Genomic DNA, 16,540 nt, shown 5'->3' with positions numbered 1-16,540 from the left:
CCGGGGCCCCTCCGCTGCTGGGTGCGGGGAGGAGGAGGCGGGCCGTGCCGCAGGCCCGGGGCTGCCCTCACCCGACTCCCCCGAGCTGCGGGAGGGTCAATACCTGCTGCCTTCATCTCCGCCCTGAAAGAAACAGGCGGTGTGTTTTGGGGGCTACGGAGGTCTCTCCTGGCTTCAGATAATTTTCAGCAGCCTGGCTGGGCGCTCCCACTGGGAGATACGGGGTTTGTTAAGGCACATACCTTTCCATTCACTGTATAATTCGCCAGCGATGAGTAGCTGCTGCTATATTATAAACAGAGACTGCCTTTGCCGTAAAATAACATACTTAACATACCTACCAAACCAAAAAAGCAAGGAAATTAAGTTAAACATGTGATCAGGCTCTTTTCTCCATCTTGCCAGACCCGCTTTCATGACCACGTACCGCAAGTCACTTCCAGGCGAAGGATCCTCTTGCTGCAGAGCTCGGGAGCCCTTCCCCAGACGGTCCTTCGCTAGCGACTGCACTTGACGTCGTATGGTGGTGCGCTAGGTCGAGAGGGTGAGGTCACACATGCGATTCCGAAAGAACTGAGACAAAATTACCTCATTTCTTTTGGTCTTTAGAGTCTGTAATATTCAGGATTGTCGGTTCAAGAGGTCAGCGTTAATTTAGCATCCTACACTGTTCAGGAGGCACTGGGTTGGTTCGGCAAATGTTACGTTTCATCTGCCTTTCTCCCACCCGCTCACCTACATCCCCGTTTTTCCTGATCGACTGTGTAATGACAGTCATCGCTCAGGACTGCTTGCTGCTAGAGCCTGGCCGCGAGGAGAAAGGACTGGACTTGCTGCTTCTCCTTCCCCCCACAGATCTTCCAAGGCACCGTGCCTTTATTTCTATGCCTATACCGGGATTAAGTCTCCCGGCAGCCTGCAATGCAAGACAGTTATAAAAATGAATTGTAGCTGTTTGAACTATCAACTGTCTTGCTGTTAACACTGTTTGGTTAATTCAGAGATCTGCTGTGTTCTGAAGATGCGGTCTTTTCCAGTCCTATTCCTATAGTCATTTAAGTTATTTACGACATTTTTAATTATTCAAAACACATTTCTTATTCGTTTCAGTTCCCGTGTGAAGCAGCTGGCTTCAGTTAGCTGAACGTTATTGCTAAGCCTCACTTTGTTTTTTAAAGTACTCCAAAATTCTTGCATAAATTGCCTTTACGCTCTTAATTAAGGAGAAGGATGTGGCTGTTACATTAAAAAAATCTGCTCCCTATACCCTGTCACAGTACTAAACCAGAATCCCCCAAACGCATCCTGCTCGGAGCTACCAGGCTGAATGGAGCTGATGTTAAGAAACAGGCATCTTCTTAAGACATCGCCAATTTGGTTAAGAGACCCCTGGGGAATCCCGTCTTATCCTCCAAGCCAAGGCTAGGGAGATGTCAAAATACCAGACCACTGAAATGGAAAGACGAGCTCCTTCTGGGCTTGTTGCCACTGCTGGTACAAAAGACAGGGAAAAGAGGAGACGCTTGCCTAAAATCTAAATGGTAAGCCTTAGTAAAGTGTACAAATGTACGTCTAACGTCATTAACTGCCACGGTGAAGTTGGAAAACAAAGGGGAGAGGCAGTTTTGTGCACCTGTGTGGTCTCAGGGCAGTCGAAACTCTCCCAATCCAGCAAAAACTAGCTCCTGAGCTCTGAATCTAGAAGTTTGCTGTCTCTCTCTTTTTGCTTTCTTTAGAAAGCCGAGGCACTGAGGTTCACAGAGAAGTGCATCTCTCAGGGTTCCGGAAGCATCCTCACCCGCAGGTGGAGTGTTACCACAGTAGTTATTTGGTGAGAGGTGTGATATTTTTTGGAGTAAACACTTCTGGAAGCGGAAGTCCTAGCCTGGGCACAGATGATTTCACAGGAAGACGCTTCCCCAGCTGGAATATGCTCTAGAGGTACATGACTATTTACACCTACCCCCCACCCAGCCTCATATATCGATACTCGGGTAACTATTGCAGTAACAAAGCCACATACGCTAAGCCCCCCGCCCCCGAGTTTGCTACTTCCATTACATCCTATTGTTCAACTGGACAATGCCTCCTAGCGAGAGGAAGGACCTGACCGATGAGGGGGTGTACTGCCCAGAAGGCCTACGCATCTCGCAAAGGGAAGCCTACTGAAGTAGTCTAGAGTAGTGGTTCTCAACCTTTATTGATCTACAGATGCCTGTGTATTTTCCCTTGGAAATGTAAACATCTGCACACCAAATTTAAGCCTCCAGCTTTGCAGTTACCTTACAGACCTCTTAAATGTTGTCCAAGGACCACAAGGTGAAGGCCAGCGCTTGAGAGGAATCCTTATGCATACCCCAGCAGGAAGCCTACGACTTCAGAGTCTCGTTTGGTTCCCTTTTCGCTGTAGAGGTACACCTTCAGCTCTTCGTACTCTTTAACACTCTCAGTTCAGAGCTCCCTGCTCTCCATTTCCTTCTCTTCAGGAAAGACTGGATGTACCATCATCAAACAATTGATCTGCAGCACTTGCCCCCAACGTGGTTAATCAGCTTTACAAATGAAAGAGGATGCCAAAGGCCCCAGATTATATAGCTGTGTCCGTGTTCCAAAACCATATCCTAATTCCGTAGCAAAACTAGGCATAGACTCTAGTTCTTTGGTGTCATGATTTCTTTTCTTGCAGTTTTTTTTTTTTTTTTTCCATTCATTACATAGACACTACATGAAATCGAAATGTTTCTCGGACCAAGTTACTACATCTCTCTAGTACTTTGGTGTTCTACTATACAGAAACAAGAAACCATGCACACAAATTTAATCTGTTGTACCTGAAATGGCGATCGAACAGGTACCTATCTCGTAGGTAAGGAAATGTACAGAGCAATTTCATTCTATGTTCTGAAACTGCACTAGTATACTCGGGCAGCTTTCGGGTACATTACCTGCAAAATATTAGAAGAAAATCCTAAACATGATATATATCCTTTAGTCGATATAAAGATGATAAAATAATCAATAAAAATATAGAAGACAGGCAGAATCTCATAATTATATTCTATATTAGGAAGAAAGTTGGATGATGTAGACGTCGGTGAAGTAATGAAATATTACCTATTGCCGATGAGATTTAGGAAGATGTTTAGTTCTACCCATTAAATAAAACCTCCTAGAAGTTGCATAGCTAGAAACTCACAATCAATAATTGTAAAAGAATTATCTGGCAAGCAGATGGAAGCAACGGGCTTTCTTTTCCAAACAACTTTGGAGCTCTGAATGTGTTCCAGAAGACCAGCAAATACTTTTACTTCAAAAGTATTTGAAAAGTAAATGGGATCATCCAGGTTGCTGTAAGCCAGTTAACCTAACACTGATTTGGCAAAATCACAGTGTAATTGATACAGGTCGCGCTCAGCTAAGAAACGAAACGTAACGCTATTTGGCTTAATTTAAAGAAAAAGATCTCATTAAAAGAACTCCGTATCCTTTTAGGGCAACCTAAGTTTGGTGGCTCAAGATAACCGTCTAGGCCTAACGTAGCAAGACTCGTAACTGAACGCTACGCAGCCCGGTCGTTCACGAAGGACAAAGAAAGGCAATAGATCAGTACTACAGGATGGAGCCAAGCCTTAGTGCGAGACACCTAAACCAGCTCGATTTAATTTAGCTGTTTGGAAAGATGAATACAGTGACTCGATCGTGGTCTGTAATTCATTACAAAAGAAAAAAGACTTCTTACAGCAGAAGACTTTAATGTACTGAACAAAGGCATAACAAGAACCTATGGATTAAAAAAAAGTAGTAGTAAAACAGAATGGCAGTTTTAATGGCAGTGATAACCAACAAAAAAACTCTAATAAGGGACATGGTTGATTAACCGTAAGGCTTTAAATTATGAAAGTCTTAAATCTTCAAGAAAGATTTAACTGAATTACAGACCAGCAATAATATCATTAGTCACGGCTGAGATTCAGTTACTGTTTGTGGGTGACTTTCCTAAATGATTTCCAGCCTACATGATGTTTCCTTTTAAAGCAACGATAATTTGCAAAATCCAGCTAAGAACAGACAACCGATTCAGTAAAGGACAAGAAGAAAAGGTGCTTCCAGCAAAGATAGGAGATGCAACCTAACAGAGAGCTCCAGAGTCATTGTCAAGTCTCAAGTACAGACGTACAGAAACAAATGGACTGGCATCACACAGAAAACGCAGGGTCAAATAATTCAGGGAGCGGAAGAGGAAGGACCACGGGATCTTGTCAGAGAATCTTCCACTCTTGGGAGTGGGAGTTAAAGAATTGAACCGTTGTTGACTTGAGTGCACGAAGCTGAAAAGCTGCAGACTGTAGAACCCGAGGCTTCATCTCAAGAGGGAAGAATTTTGTATAGATGTTACATTTTGCACCCCGCAGGTAGCAACTATACTTTTGAAACCACCTTGAATATGTTAAGCAGCCTCAGGAATCCAAAGAGGAAGACCTAATCCAAACTCAAGTAAGTGACAAAGATAACGAGAATAAGATATCTTCACTTATTTCTACACCAGCAACAGGACTCAAGGTAAACAGAGAAATAAGAAATTCTTGATGGGGAAAAAAAAGAGACCCGGAATAAAGTGGCATTTCTGAAACTTGATGGGAAACTCCCTTCGTAAGAAATCATTAGTTTTCCTCCTGGGCGACAGTAAAAGCTGTAGGAGCAGTGGCAAACTGCACAAAGACAAGCAACGATACCCTTGAAATAACTGATAACGCAGGAATTGCACAGCCTTAAATCCACATGGATCCCCACGCTAGGTAACAGATTCCACAAAGGGGAAGGAAAGCAGACATTAGAAAACAACACATCAAACCAGGGACCAGGAAAAGCGATTCAAGCACTGTGAACATACAAAATGAAAAACCACTGCAAGGACATTTAACCTGGGAGATATTCCCCAGGGAATTCAGCCAGTTGGCAAAATATCTTTCCAACTTTTAAAACCGTAGCTTGCTTAAGACAAGACACGGCACCCAAAACAAGTCAATTTTTCAGACTTCAGGGTGATGCGTACAAGATGATAACTTGAGCAGGTCTCTGAGCAACCTGATCTGGTTAAAGATGGCCCTGCTCATTGCAGGGGGGCTGGACTAGGTGGCTTTGAAAGGTCCCTTCCAACCCAAACCGGTCTAGGAGTCTATGAAACTGGCAATTTTGTCCTCTTCAGATGGAATATGAGAGCCACAAGCAGTAATAAACCTGTGCTGATTTCCAAAGCGAGCAAAACTAGGAACTCGGTTGTCCATGAGAAGAAAGAAATAAGGCAGAAAAATGTGACTGAAACTCTTCTGCAAGAAAAATGTATTATGTGGCCAAAAAAGCCCTAATTCCACAATCAAGAAAGAGGAAAACTTTTGGTAAAAGCTCGTCCTGGGTCCAGTGAGAAAGTCTGTGAGCAAGAAGAAACAATTTAAAAACAAAAACCAAAACTGAAACGTAACACATGGAAAGGGGGAAGGCCAGACAGCAACTGACATAAATTAGACATTATAAAATAGAGAAAACTGGTAAGGAAAGCTTTGGGGCTAGCAAAACTACTGGTAATAGGAAAAGGATGTTGGATCTTTCATTCCTTTCTTTAAATAAAAAAAAAAGAAGAAATCTTACTAATAGTACTGATCCATGCTAGATAAAAATGGTGAAAAGTCTAGTGACATGGAACAGGGGAAATCAGTCAACAAATACTTCCAATTCCATGTTCAGAAAGAAAAAGGATGTGGCCGTCGTACGAAAATAGCAACTTCTCTCCAGTACCTCGGTATCAGAGTAGGAAAGCAGACAACATCTTGTAGGGATGTATATTTTTAAGTCAGCAAAGAAACAGGAGTCCTAAAAGAGTTCACTAACAAGCTCTCTAGCCCATCGATTCCAATTTTAATTAAACTTGGGATATTAGAGAAATACCTTAAGACATTCGTGCCAGTATTCCCAAAAGGCAAACGAAATGACTCGGTGTCAAAATTACGGAAAAGCTGTTGAGATGAAGAATGAATGAATGAAAAAGAAAACCTATAATCCAAAGGTTCTATGAAATATAGATCTTGTAGAAAAAAAAGAAAAAACCCAAACCTTAATTTCACTCTTAGATGACATCATTATACATTTGGTTTAACAAAGGGGACTGCATAGGTGCAACATACTTCAATTTTCATAAGGCATTGACCTAGCACCATAAGTCAAAAAGATTTACTGTACATAATCACATACCAAGAAGATTAAGAAATGCCTAGCCTGCAAGTCTCAAAAAGCAGCTAATAAAAAGTCGCACTGAACGATGCTTTTCAAGTTAGTGTAGGTCAGATGCAATATAGCATTTTCAACCTGGATCCAAAAGTAAAAAAAATAACAACTGATACAGTTTGTGGGTGACAAAACCGGGAAAGCGTCGAGCGACCCGGACCGTCGGGAAGCCAGGTCCATTCGCACAAACTGGGCTTCGATACAGCCGCGCGTTAAGCAGCCGGGAAATCGGAACTCGGACCATACCTGTAGGAAGGGGGAAACGCTATCAGGGAAAGCCGAGGCTTGGGATGATCGACGGGTCACGCCAGACAAGCAGCTCACGTGAGCTCCCGTAGAACGCTGCGAGAAAAGGGCAAACGCAATCCTCTGCAGACTTAAGGCAAAGGGCAGGGGGACCTTGTCCACGGCACCAGGGCTTCAACGCTCAATTCCGAAAGGAACGCTTTTACAAGATAGTGAAAAATTTGACAAGATGTAGAAAGAAAAGACAAGAATAATTCATGGGCTGGAGAAAATCCCTTACAGTGGAGGATTTAAGGAGTTCCATCTATTTAGCTTGTCAAAAAGTGGATTGAGAAGGGATATTACAGTGTTTAAATACCCGTCCAGGGGAAAAAGCCCCAATGTGCTCTAAGGCTCCCTCAATCAGCGGGATGGACGTATCCAGAACTAGTAACTGGAAGCCAAAGCCAAACAGATCCAAAGGAGAAAATCGGGCTGAAATATTTAAACGGCGAGAACACGAAGCCCTTGCAGCAGGCCGCCAATGGAAGGGATTCTGTGTCCCAGTGCCTCAAAATCAAGCCAATGCACTTTGTCAACGCATACTTCAAATACACATTAGTTCCTGGGGCTCGATACAGGATAAACGGGTTGAAATGTCACCTGTGAAATGCAGGAGTCAAGTCAGACAGCTGCTTCTAGCCTAACCTATGGATCCACAAAACACTCGCGGCCAACCCTGGTGACTAAACGCAGAGATAAAGGTTTCTGCCACGGGCTCCGCGGGCGCAGAGCTCCTCGCTTTCCTCGCGCGAACCGCGAGGCTGCCCAAAGGCAGGGATGCGCTACCCTCGCGCCCGCCCGCACAGCCGCTCGGGACTCCCGGCGGCAAGGTGCTGGGGCAGTGGTCTGGGGGAAGGAACACACGTCACAGGGGCAGGGCGCTCGCAGCACCACCTTCAAGGAGCCTTTTACACCAATTTATTTCTATACAAGGTGGTTTAAAAAAAAAAAAAAAAGCCCCTATTGGTTGTTCATACAGAAGTCTGGGATTCTATAGGCTTTGGGTGGGTGATTGATTTTAAATCCCAACAACACACGTTTTTTCCCTTGCCTTCTCATTCTCTTCCGAGTCAGCCTCCATGATCCAAAGAAACTAACAAGTGACACACAAGACTAGTAGTCATGTGGACCAATAAAAAAAAAGGGGGGGGGGAAGGAGAATTGAAGACGAAGAGAAAGGGAAAAACAAACGAAGATTGAAAATAAAAATTCGCCAGGATAATGCGTTTTATAAACACAGAGATAGAAACAGTTACAGCAAGGACAGAGCGGGCCGGGGTGGGGAATAGATATTTATATATATATATATATATATAAATTCAAGGGGCCTTCAGTTTATTCTTGTTGGCTCCCCCTTCTCATTAGATTGGTCTCTCTGTGGGGATCTCCATCCCCCTCTCTCCACTGTCCACCTTTCGGGGATTCTCTCCCATGACCAGGGTCCAGAAGAGGCCACCACTGCCATGTGAGTCCAGCCCGTCTTGGCAAGAGGGAGCCCGGGAGAGCGCTCTGGCGGGAGGCGAGCAGGAGAAGCTAGCCTTTCCCTGCCTCCTGCCGGCTCCTTGAAAAGACCGGTCTATTCCTCCTCCTCCTTCCCTTTGGGAAACTGGGGCAGGACAGGCGCGTGAGAGTCAGAACTGCTGTCATTCCGCCTTTCGGGAAAGGGAGTAGAGAGAAGGGTGATGATTATTTTGGCAGTCTCTTACCCTCCCTCCAGTTGCTTTTTGGTTTGTTGTTGATGCCTGCAGGCTTTTCTGAGGAGGTGGGGGGGAAGCAGGAGGGAGAGGAGGAGGAGTACAAGCTGCTAGGACATCATCCACAACGGGCAGGAAGAGCAATGAGCAGGAACCCACATTCCTACGGGGCCTCGGCCATCGCGCTGCTCAGACAGCTGGGAGAGAGAGGCGGCAGCCGGTTCAGACAGACTCCTCTCTATTGCTCTCCACCAGGGGAGGAGAAAGAGCGCAACGCTCCACAGCCCTCGGGCAGCGTAGGCACCTGTCCGGCCCAGTGAACATGCCTCACCTCTCCCCCCGCACTGGTCTCACCTTCCACTGGGGAGAAGGTTTCTCCCATCCAGTCCTTGGGGCAGGACGAGCGACCCCTCCTCCCTTTCACAAGCAGGAGGGACAGGAATGGATATTTCTCTCTTAGACACTCAAGGAAATCCTCAAAGAACCCCATCCAGCTGTGAACCCTGCCACGTTCTTCTGTGGCCTGCTGAAAACGTGTGTCCGAGCCCCTGCGCGTACAAGGACCGTCTCTCCATCCCATCCACCGCGCATGTCTCAACACGCACCCCCCCTTCACACGCATCCTACAGTGAGAGAGAAGGCAAAACGGGGGCCTTTCTTTGGGTTTGAAAGGAGGGGCTCTTGCACGAGGAAGTGATCCCAGCACAGGAAAGGGGCTCTTGCACAAGGAAGCATCCTCCTACCAGGCAGGCTGTTGCACAGAAGGAGCACCCCCTTGAGACAGGCTGTTGTTCAAGGGGCTGCCATGAACAGGGTTACACGGCCAGAAGAGGCTGTTGCAGGAGGAGAGGCCGGAGACTGTTGCACGAGGGCCGCTGCACAAGCGGTGCCCCTGGGCGCAGGCTATGCACAAGAGGCTTTCTGCTCCCTGGGTTGAGGTCTCTCTAGGAGCTGGAGAGGTGCTCCACTTGGATGGCGCTGGTGCTGACAGTGAGGCAGATGTCCTTGTGATGCTCTGAAGTCTTGTAAGGAGTCAGGTCAAAGGAGCACTGGGGGGGAGGGTTGGGTTGGTTAGTGTCTCCAGAAGGGCCCCCTGCTGCCCCTCCGCCCTGCGGCTGGAAGTGCTGCTGCTGCTGCGAGGCCTGGGCTTGTGCCTGAACCACCTGCTGCTGCGGGTCAGGGATGTTGTGTTTCCGCATGTGCTTCATCAGGTACGTCTCCTGCGAGGGGAAGAATGGCGTGAGAAGAGGGGGACGACGTTCGCGAAAGCCAACGGGGAGGGGACGCGACAGCGCGGGGCTGCTCCCGTCGGAGCTGCTCCCTGGGAAGCGCGTCCGCTTCTGCTACCCCCGCCCAGGGGCGGCAAACACTCACCGAGGTGTAGGCCCGGCTGCAGATGGAGCAGGTGTAGACCTTGGCGTGTTTCACCGTGTGCGTCGCCAGGTGTACCTCCAACGAGGCGGCATCCGTGTACGCACGGTGGCAGTTGTGGCACTTGAAAGGTTTGTCTTTGTTGTGCTGCCGTCTGTGGGACTGGGGGGCGGCAGCAGGGCGGAGGAAAGAGAAAGCAAGCGCGGGGAAGGAAGCGAGCGTTAGTGCCGGAGAAGGCTTTTAACCTCTGACACCCCCTTCCAGCCAGGCCCCAAGCTCCCTAGGCCCCCGCCTGGCTCCTCGCGCAGGGGGACAGAGCTTCTCCCTCCAGCCCACCGCATCTTCCCCACAAACGCCCTTTTTTCTCAGGCATACTAGGCGTTCGAAGGCTCCCAACTCTCCACAACCCCCATCTTCTCAGCCTCCACGCAACTCTTCCTCCATCTTTTCCCTTTCCCTCCTCTTCTACCTCACTGCGGGTTTGCTCCCTGCATCTGGCACTGCCCTTCAGGGCAGGATCCGCTTTAGCTGCTCGCAGGCATTGGCAGCTCTCTGCCATTTGGCATGCCCGACAGTTCCCCGCCTCCAGGATACCGCACCAGGCCACGCCACCTCTGCTTCCCGAAATCCCTACTCTTACGCTCTCCATTTCATTGTAAAACAAACAAACAAACAAAAAACCCCAATCAGATACCCAGATTTTATTCCCTGTGACATTTAGCAAAAGTCTCGCCCCAGCTGAGTTAGAAAACTCTGCAGAACAGATGGGAGGAACTTTACCAAGGTCTCACTGCTTTCGAGTCAAGTTCGCCATCTTACAGGACGCGACTGTTTTATGTGACTTCTTTGGGTCGCCGGTGCCACAAAAGCCAGGAATCTCTTCCCGGCCCAGGGCTTCCACAGCTTTTCTGTGTTCTTTCGCTCTCCTCCCAGCTGCCCCAACTTCTCCATCTCCTCCACCACAGGCAAGCAGCCTCTCCTCCCACTTGACGGCCGCCCTTGCCACCCCCACTGGTGAGCAGGACGAGCCCGGCCCCTTACCTGCAGGTTGGAAAGCTGGGTGAAAGCCTTTTCACACCCAGGGTGAGCGCATTTGTAGGGTCGGTCCCCGGTGTGGATGCTGTTGAGGAGGAAGAGCACAAACGGGAGGTAGTGAGCAGGCAGGCAGGGCAGACTGCTGGGGCCTGGGGCTGCGATCAGATCTCACAGCCCCTCGGGAGAGCAGGGAAGGGGATGATGTTGCCTCCAGATGCTGTTCTATCTGGACAAGGAGAGCTCTGCCCAGCTCCTGTGTCCAGCTAGAAGTTAGAGAAGATAGGCAGTCAAGCAGATTTCAGAGTGACTAGGACTGAGGAGCGAGAGCTTATTGAATGCCTGGCCAGCTCGGCACGTGGGCCACCTGAAAATGGGTTGGGAAGGGGTCTGGAGGTCCAGGCTCCCTGCTCCAAGCTCAGGAGTCCCATATGACCGAGCGGAGTCTGTTCTCTTGCTTCCGCAGTGCCAAGAAAGCTGCTCTGTTCCTTCTCAGGACAGACACTCCAACACTCTTCCCTTTGCATGATCAGGCTGAGATCGCCTACAGCGTTCATCTGTCCCTGTCCCCCTGCAATGCCAGGAGAAGCTTCCACACACTCAGTCCAACCCCCGTGGTGCCAGGCTGGAATCCCCTACGGCCAATGCCTCTCTCTCTATCGCTCTCTCTCTCTGTGCCCCCCGCGGTGCAAGACCAAGGGTCCCCAGGGACAGCACGTGCCCACCTCAGCCCTGACGTGGTCAGTGTCTCCTGCGCAGCCTCCACTCCGTCCACTCTGGTGGGTCACCTCCTTCCGAGGGTGCAGCCGGCCGCATTCCCCGCCCGCCCCCCGCATGCTTGGCGCGCGTGCTCCACGGAGGTGCATGCCGGCAGCGCGGGGGGGCCAGGGCCAGGCCCCCAGCCTCCTCTGGCCCTTACCGTGTGTGCTGCTGCAGGTGGGAGAGCTGGCGGAAGGCCTTCTGGCAGTAGCGGCAGGTGTAGGGCTTGGCCCCCGAGTGGATGCGGAGGTGCTGGGCCAGGTAGGATGTGTTGGCGAAGCTCTTGGAGCAGTGAGGACACTTGTGCGGCTTGACAATCGCCGTGTGGAGCTTGGAGTGGATCCTGCCGAAGAGGAGGAGGAGCAGCAGCAGTTGGACACGACCGCCATCTGGCTAGTGCTGATGGAATGAGGGCACAAAGGGGGTGGGACAGCACCACGCTATCTGCTACACGGAGGAACTCCAAACACGGCATGAGCTCGCTCGGTCTCAAACCGTGCTCCCCTTGGATTCAAGAGACCATGGTCTGTCCGCACCGGGGGAGGATCCAGAGAGAGGAACTATAGAGTTTGGACTGAGGGGCATTGGCAGAGCTGTGTGTGGGAAGCCTACGGCTGAAATAGCAGGGGGGCTGCAAGCCTGGACTGAGACGTTTGGCACAACTGCGCTGGGCTGACAGGGAACAGTCCTCCTACACCCACTCTGCTCTCACTGACACAACCAGCCCTACCTTCTGTCAGAAAGCGTCACTCCATTGCAGACGCCCCTTAGAGCGAGCAGCGCTAACCTCTGCGCACACCCAGCCCCTCACAGCAAGGGACAAGTCTCACGTGTCGGATACCACTACTGCCGCTTTGTCGTGTACGAGACCTGACCAGCCTGCGGAAAACAGCAAGGTCTCCCCAGGCAGTCGCCCGCTGAGGGTGCTCACAGCATGCTGGGATGACGGCAACATGCAATGCGGAGGGCCCCCAGCCTCCTCTGGCCCTTACCGTGTGTGCTGCTGCAGGTGGGAGAGCTGGCGGAAGGCCTTCTGGCAGTAGCTGCACGTGTAGGGCTTGGCCCCTGAGTGGATGCGAATGTGCTGGGCCAGGTAGGAGCTGTTGGCGAAGCTCTTGGAGCAGTGAGGACACTTGTGTGGCTTTGTCTCCGTGTGGGACTTGGAGTGGATCTGCATCTCCGACTTGGAGTAGAAGGTCAGCGAACACATCCGGCACCTGGGACCGGGGTGAGGGGAAGAGACAGTGTCACACGGGGCGGGGACAAGCCCCAATATCTACCAACTCTAACTGGTCGGGGTCTTCAACACCGAGTGAAGAAGGGAGGTTTTCTCGCTACGTGACTCTGGGGAGGTCTCGCCCGGGACACTGTGCTCGGCTACGAGTACTCCAGTCCCAGGGGGACAAACTTAAGCTAGGAACTGGCAGAAGAGACCAACCGAGACCTTGCAGCCAGACAAGTAAAGGTCTTGGAAGAATCCAAGAGGTTAATTTATTAGGCTGACAAGGGAGACAGGGCAGCACTTTGGAAATTTTCCAACAGCAGTCTGAAGGGGACAGGGATAATAATTCCCAGACAAAAAAACCCCACTTTGTTCATCTATGATTTATTTCAGTCAAAAAAAAGGTTGGAAAACTTGGAAATCCCAGGTTAAGGTTCATCTTCATAATAAAAGTGAATTCCATGTACTGCAAAGTCTGCAAAAGCAGTTATGACCAAACCCACTGAACTCTGCTCCCATTTGTGGAGAAGACACTCGAGCATTTAGAATGCAAAACGCTGAGAATAACAACAGCGCTGCTCTCCTAGCGAGTCTCACAAAGATAGTCTGGATATCAAATGTGGGATTTCACTGGTCTAATGGGTTTTCATCATTTCTACCTTACTGATGTGAAGCAAAATGTTTTGTCTAGGAGTTTGGCCCCATCTGTTCCCATAATGATCAGAAACGTATTTGGTAACACACAGACTCTGTGAAGAGGAAGAAGCAGTTGGCATCTATCTGCTATAGATGCTGCTGTTAAAAACTGTTCCTCCGTCACGACACCAGGCTGTTGAGACAAGCTTGCACTGTTATACAATTCAAGATGGTAAAAGCTTTTGTGGTTGATAATTTGACACAAAGAGAGAGAGAAGCTGCATCCAAGTTACTGGACTTCCCCCCCCCCCCCCCCAAAATGTGCCCACCAAGGGGCAGAGTTAAGGTTTCTCTGAACTTAATTTTTCCATTTGCAGACTTTTTAATTGAACGAGACAAAATTGAACCTGCACTTGGAACTTCCAGGGTCACATTTGTGAGGAAAAAAGGCCACCCAGAAGAAGTCTGGCTAGCACGAATTCAACCTTCACAGCAGGTTGACTTATGTTTTTGTCTGGGAATTTCCTCAAGTTTTACAAGTGTTTACAAAACTGCTCAGTGACAAAAGTCTCTGCAGGTATTACGAGCCACAGAGAGTTGATCCTGCTCTTCCCAGGAGGATACTTCGTTACATCTACTATTGTGACTATTGACGTTGGAGCCTGAAGCTTTATGAAGTGTGCGGTCTGGTTAGCGTATGTCACGTAGGCAATATTTATCCAGCACCCACCTTCACTTGCACAGGCCCTTCCAAGCCACGGCTTGATTTTAAGCCCTTGAACTGGAAGCCGTGCCTGCCCGCTCTGCCACACACACCTGCCGTAACATTTTTTTTCCTCTCCATCGCTCTTCTTTTACATTCATTATCATCTCTAACAGTTGTTCCCTCGTTTCCTACCTTCAGCTTTCTCTTCATCCGCTTTAATTGCAAACCCTAACCGAACATGCGAGCTAAATACATCCTTACATAAATCCCTGCTCGCGCACACACACACACACCAGTCCCTTCTGGAATCAACACGCAGAAGCAATTTGGCTGTTTATCCCTAGATCTATTAGAGATACAAGGAGTAAAAAGGAACATCATCTTTTATAAAAGGTAGCTCTTGGTTTATAAACCCAACTACCTCCAACCATTTACGCAGCTTGTTCCAGACTTTCCGAAACGTTTAAAGCTAGACTTCAATACAGCGTATGCATTTTGCACTTCTCAAGTCATACTTACAGGGTGAGGATTGTATCCTTGAAAGCAGCAACGCTAGAAAGAGGTGAATACTGAACTGAAAAATGCCTCTCAGTCGCCAAGTTCCCTGCTAACGCAAGCAGTTATGGCATAATCCCATGCGTGAGTTCTACCAAGCAGATGCCTACTCTCCGTTAAACCCTGTTCCGCAATACCAGTCCTCTGATAAGGAACCATTCCCTTGAGAACAAGCTCCCAGCGCGATGCTGCGCTGACACGGCTAACCAAAACGAAGGGGTCCTTTTTGTAACGAGGAACGGCGTGACTGTTCTTGTAACAGCACGCCTAATGCCAAAGTCCGTGGAGCGAACGCTTATTGAAAAACTCGGACAAGTTCAGCGAACTTAAAGAATGATGGCATGTGGAAAATCGGCTTCGCAGTAAAGATTCGCCGAGTCCAGCCTATCTAGGTTTGGAGAAAAGCTTAAAAGATAGATTGATATGGGTATTGACCAAGCTATGTAGGGAGAAAAATATCAATCACTAGGGGCTTGTTTTATGAGCAAAGGAAGGTATAATGAGAAACAATAACTGACAGTAGAAGTTAAAAAATCCAAGAGGAAATAGGATCTTTCCAACCATGAGAATAATGCATCTTTGGAACAACGCTCGGAGGCGATGGTATGGCCTCAATCACTTGGCCCCTGCAATCAATATTTTGAGAATCCAGCTCCCTTTCTGAGAGAAATACCTTTCTCGGAGTTTTGCTCTGGTTTAAATACAATGCTGGGCACTAACCTCTTCGGGGCTGTGCCCATGACTATATATTTGAAACAGTCTATTCTGTTCTGAAAAATTCATGAACTCTACTATGTCATCAAGTCTAAGTAGTCCCAGGCATTAAATCTGCAGTGCCGTAAAGCCATCTACTTTATTTGCCATAACTTCTGCGCATCCTTCCCTTTACTTATTTGCTTTGTCAGGAATCTGCCTTCAGGTCAGAAATTCCCTAGAATAAACTTTAATGAAGAGAAACAGACTGAACGGCCTTTTCCATTTGCAAAATAAAATTACACAGAAGGTATTTCAAAAACCTCTCCAGCACTTGCGTAAAAATGGAAGATAAATCTGACTGTTAGCAAAAACACCCCCCTCTCCCCAAAAACCAACCCCCTCTTGCCTGAATTTAGCAGCGACAGACATTCCAGTATTGTTCTTCAAACAACATTTAAAAAGAAAGTCTTGCAAGGACTCATTTTCCAATCATCTAATTAGCATCAGCCCTGAGAGGGCAAGAATGTTATGTAGCATTAACAAATTCATGAGCCTTGTGAGTTAAAAAAAAGCCCTGGAATATAGCAGAAAGCTGCATTTCAGAGACTTTTGTATTGTGTGGTATCAGGCATTTTCAAGGGAACAAATGATCCATTTAATTAAGGGCTTCGCATTCTGCCTCAGACAACATCAAATATTAAAGGGGAAGATGCAATCAGCCCTCTAGTGGGCAAATATGGATTAAAAAAAAATGTTAAATCTATATGGATAATGAGAACATCACATCTGACGCTGGCAGCATTTCAGTAGTCTACTTCAGGGAAATTCTCCTGGCTAGGGAGAGGAGAAGTTGGGAGCGCTCCTTGCTAAGCATGAACAAAACGCTATATGAAAGAATTGATTTTTTTTTTCCCCTCCCCCCCCTCTGTTTAATATTCATTTTTAATCTTTTCACCCCACTGTGCTTCTAAACTACCACTACTTCCACTGTATTCTTCCCGAGAGCAAGCAACAGAAATGACTGCAGCAATCCCACTGACGGCGTGACACAACATCCCCGCAGCTGCTCGGTACGGCTCTGCAAATTTAGACAGCCTAGGAGAACATATTCTTCATAACACAGAGGTGCATCTCTTCATAAAAGTCGTTAATTTAGTACCCAGGCATATGCCAGAGATCAAAAGTAACCCCTTTCAAGGTTTATAATCCTTTCTTTTTATAGGGAATCTGCAGGGAAATAAAGTGAGGCATTCGGAGAATGTTCACGTTAGACAGAAACACCCTTAAAAATCATGAAATGCC

At 48.1% G+C, this 16,540-nt stretch overlaps 1 protein-coding gene across 17 annotated transcripts in view; it reads right to left on the bottom strand.

Moving 5' to 3' along the window:
* Nucleotides 1-2,136: 2,136 nt before the first annotated feature.
* Nucleotides 2,137-16,540, bottom strand: part of ZNF384 (zinc finger protein 384) — a 28,290-nt gene continuing 13,886 nt past the window's right edge. For 14 of the 17 annotated variants that reach the window (XM_082304759.1, XM_082304768.1, XM_082304762.1 and 11 more), the window contains 5 exons: nucleotides 12,416-12,640; nucleotides 11,584-11,766; nucleotides 10,674-10,752; nucleotides 9,636-9,794; nucleotides 2,143-9,481 (listed from right to left, as the gene is read on the bottom strand). In XM_082304759.1, the coding sequence (XP_082160885.1) occupies nucleotides 9,206-9,481; nucleotides 9,636-9,794; nucleotides 10,674-10,752; nucleotides 11,584-11,766; nucleotides 12,416-12,640 (922 nt within the window). In that variant the 3' untranslated portion in view covers nucleotides 2,143-9,205. Of the gene's footprint in view, nucleotides 9,482-9,635; nucleotides 9,795-10,673; nucleotides 10,753-11,583; nucleotides 11,767-12,415; nucleotides 12,641-16,540 lie in introns of all 17 variants that reach the window. The other 3 variants (XM_082304765.1, XM_082304766.1, XM_082304767.1) reach the window with 3 other exon arrangements.

Source organism: Platalea leucorodia, assembly GCF_965183815.1.
Source record: "Platalea leucorodia genome assembly, chromosome: 2".
Lineage (NCBI taxonomy): Eukaryota > Metazoa > Chordata > Aves > Pelecaniformes > Threskiornithidae > Platalea > Platalea leucorodia.
The sequence above is the reverse complement of the archived record's forward strand: the minus strand, read 5'-3'. Positions and strand labels throughout refer to the sequence as shown.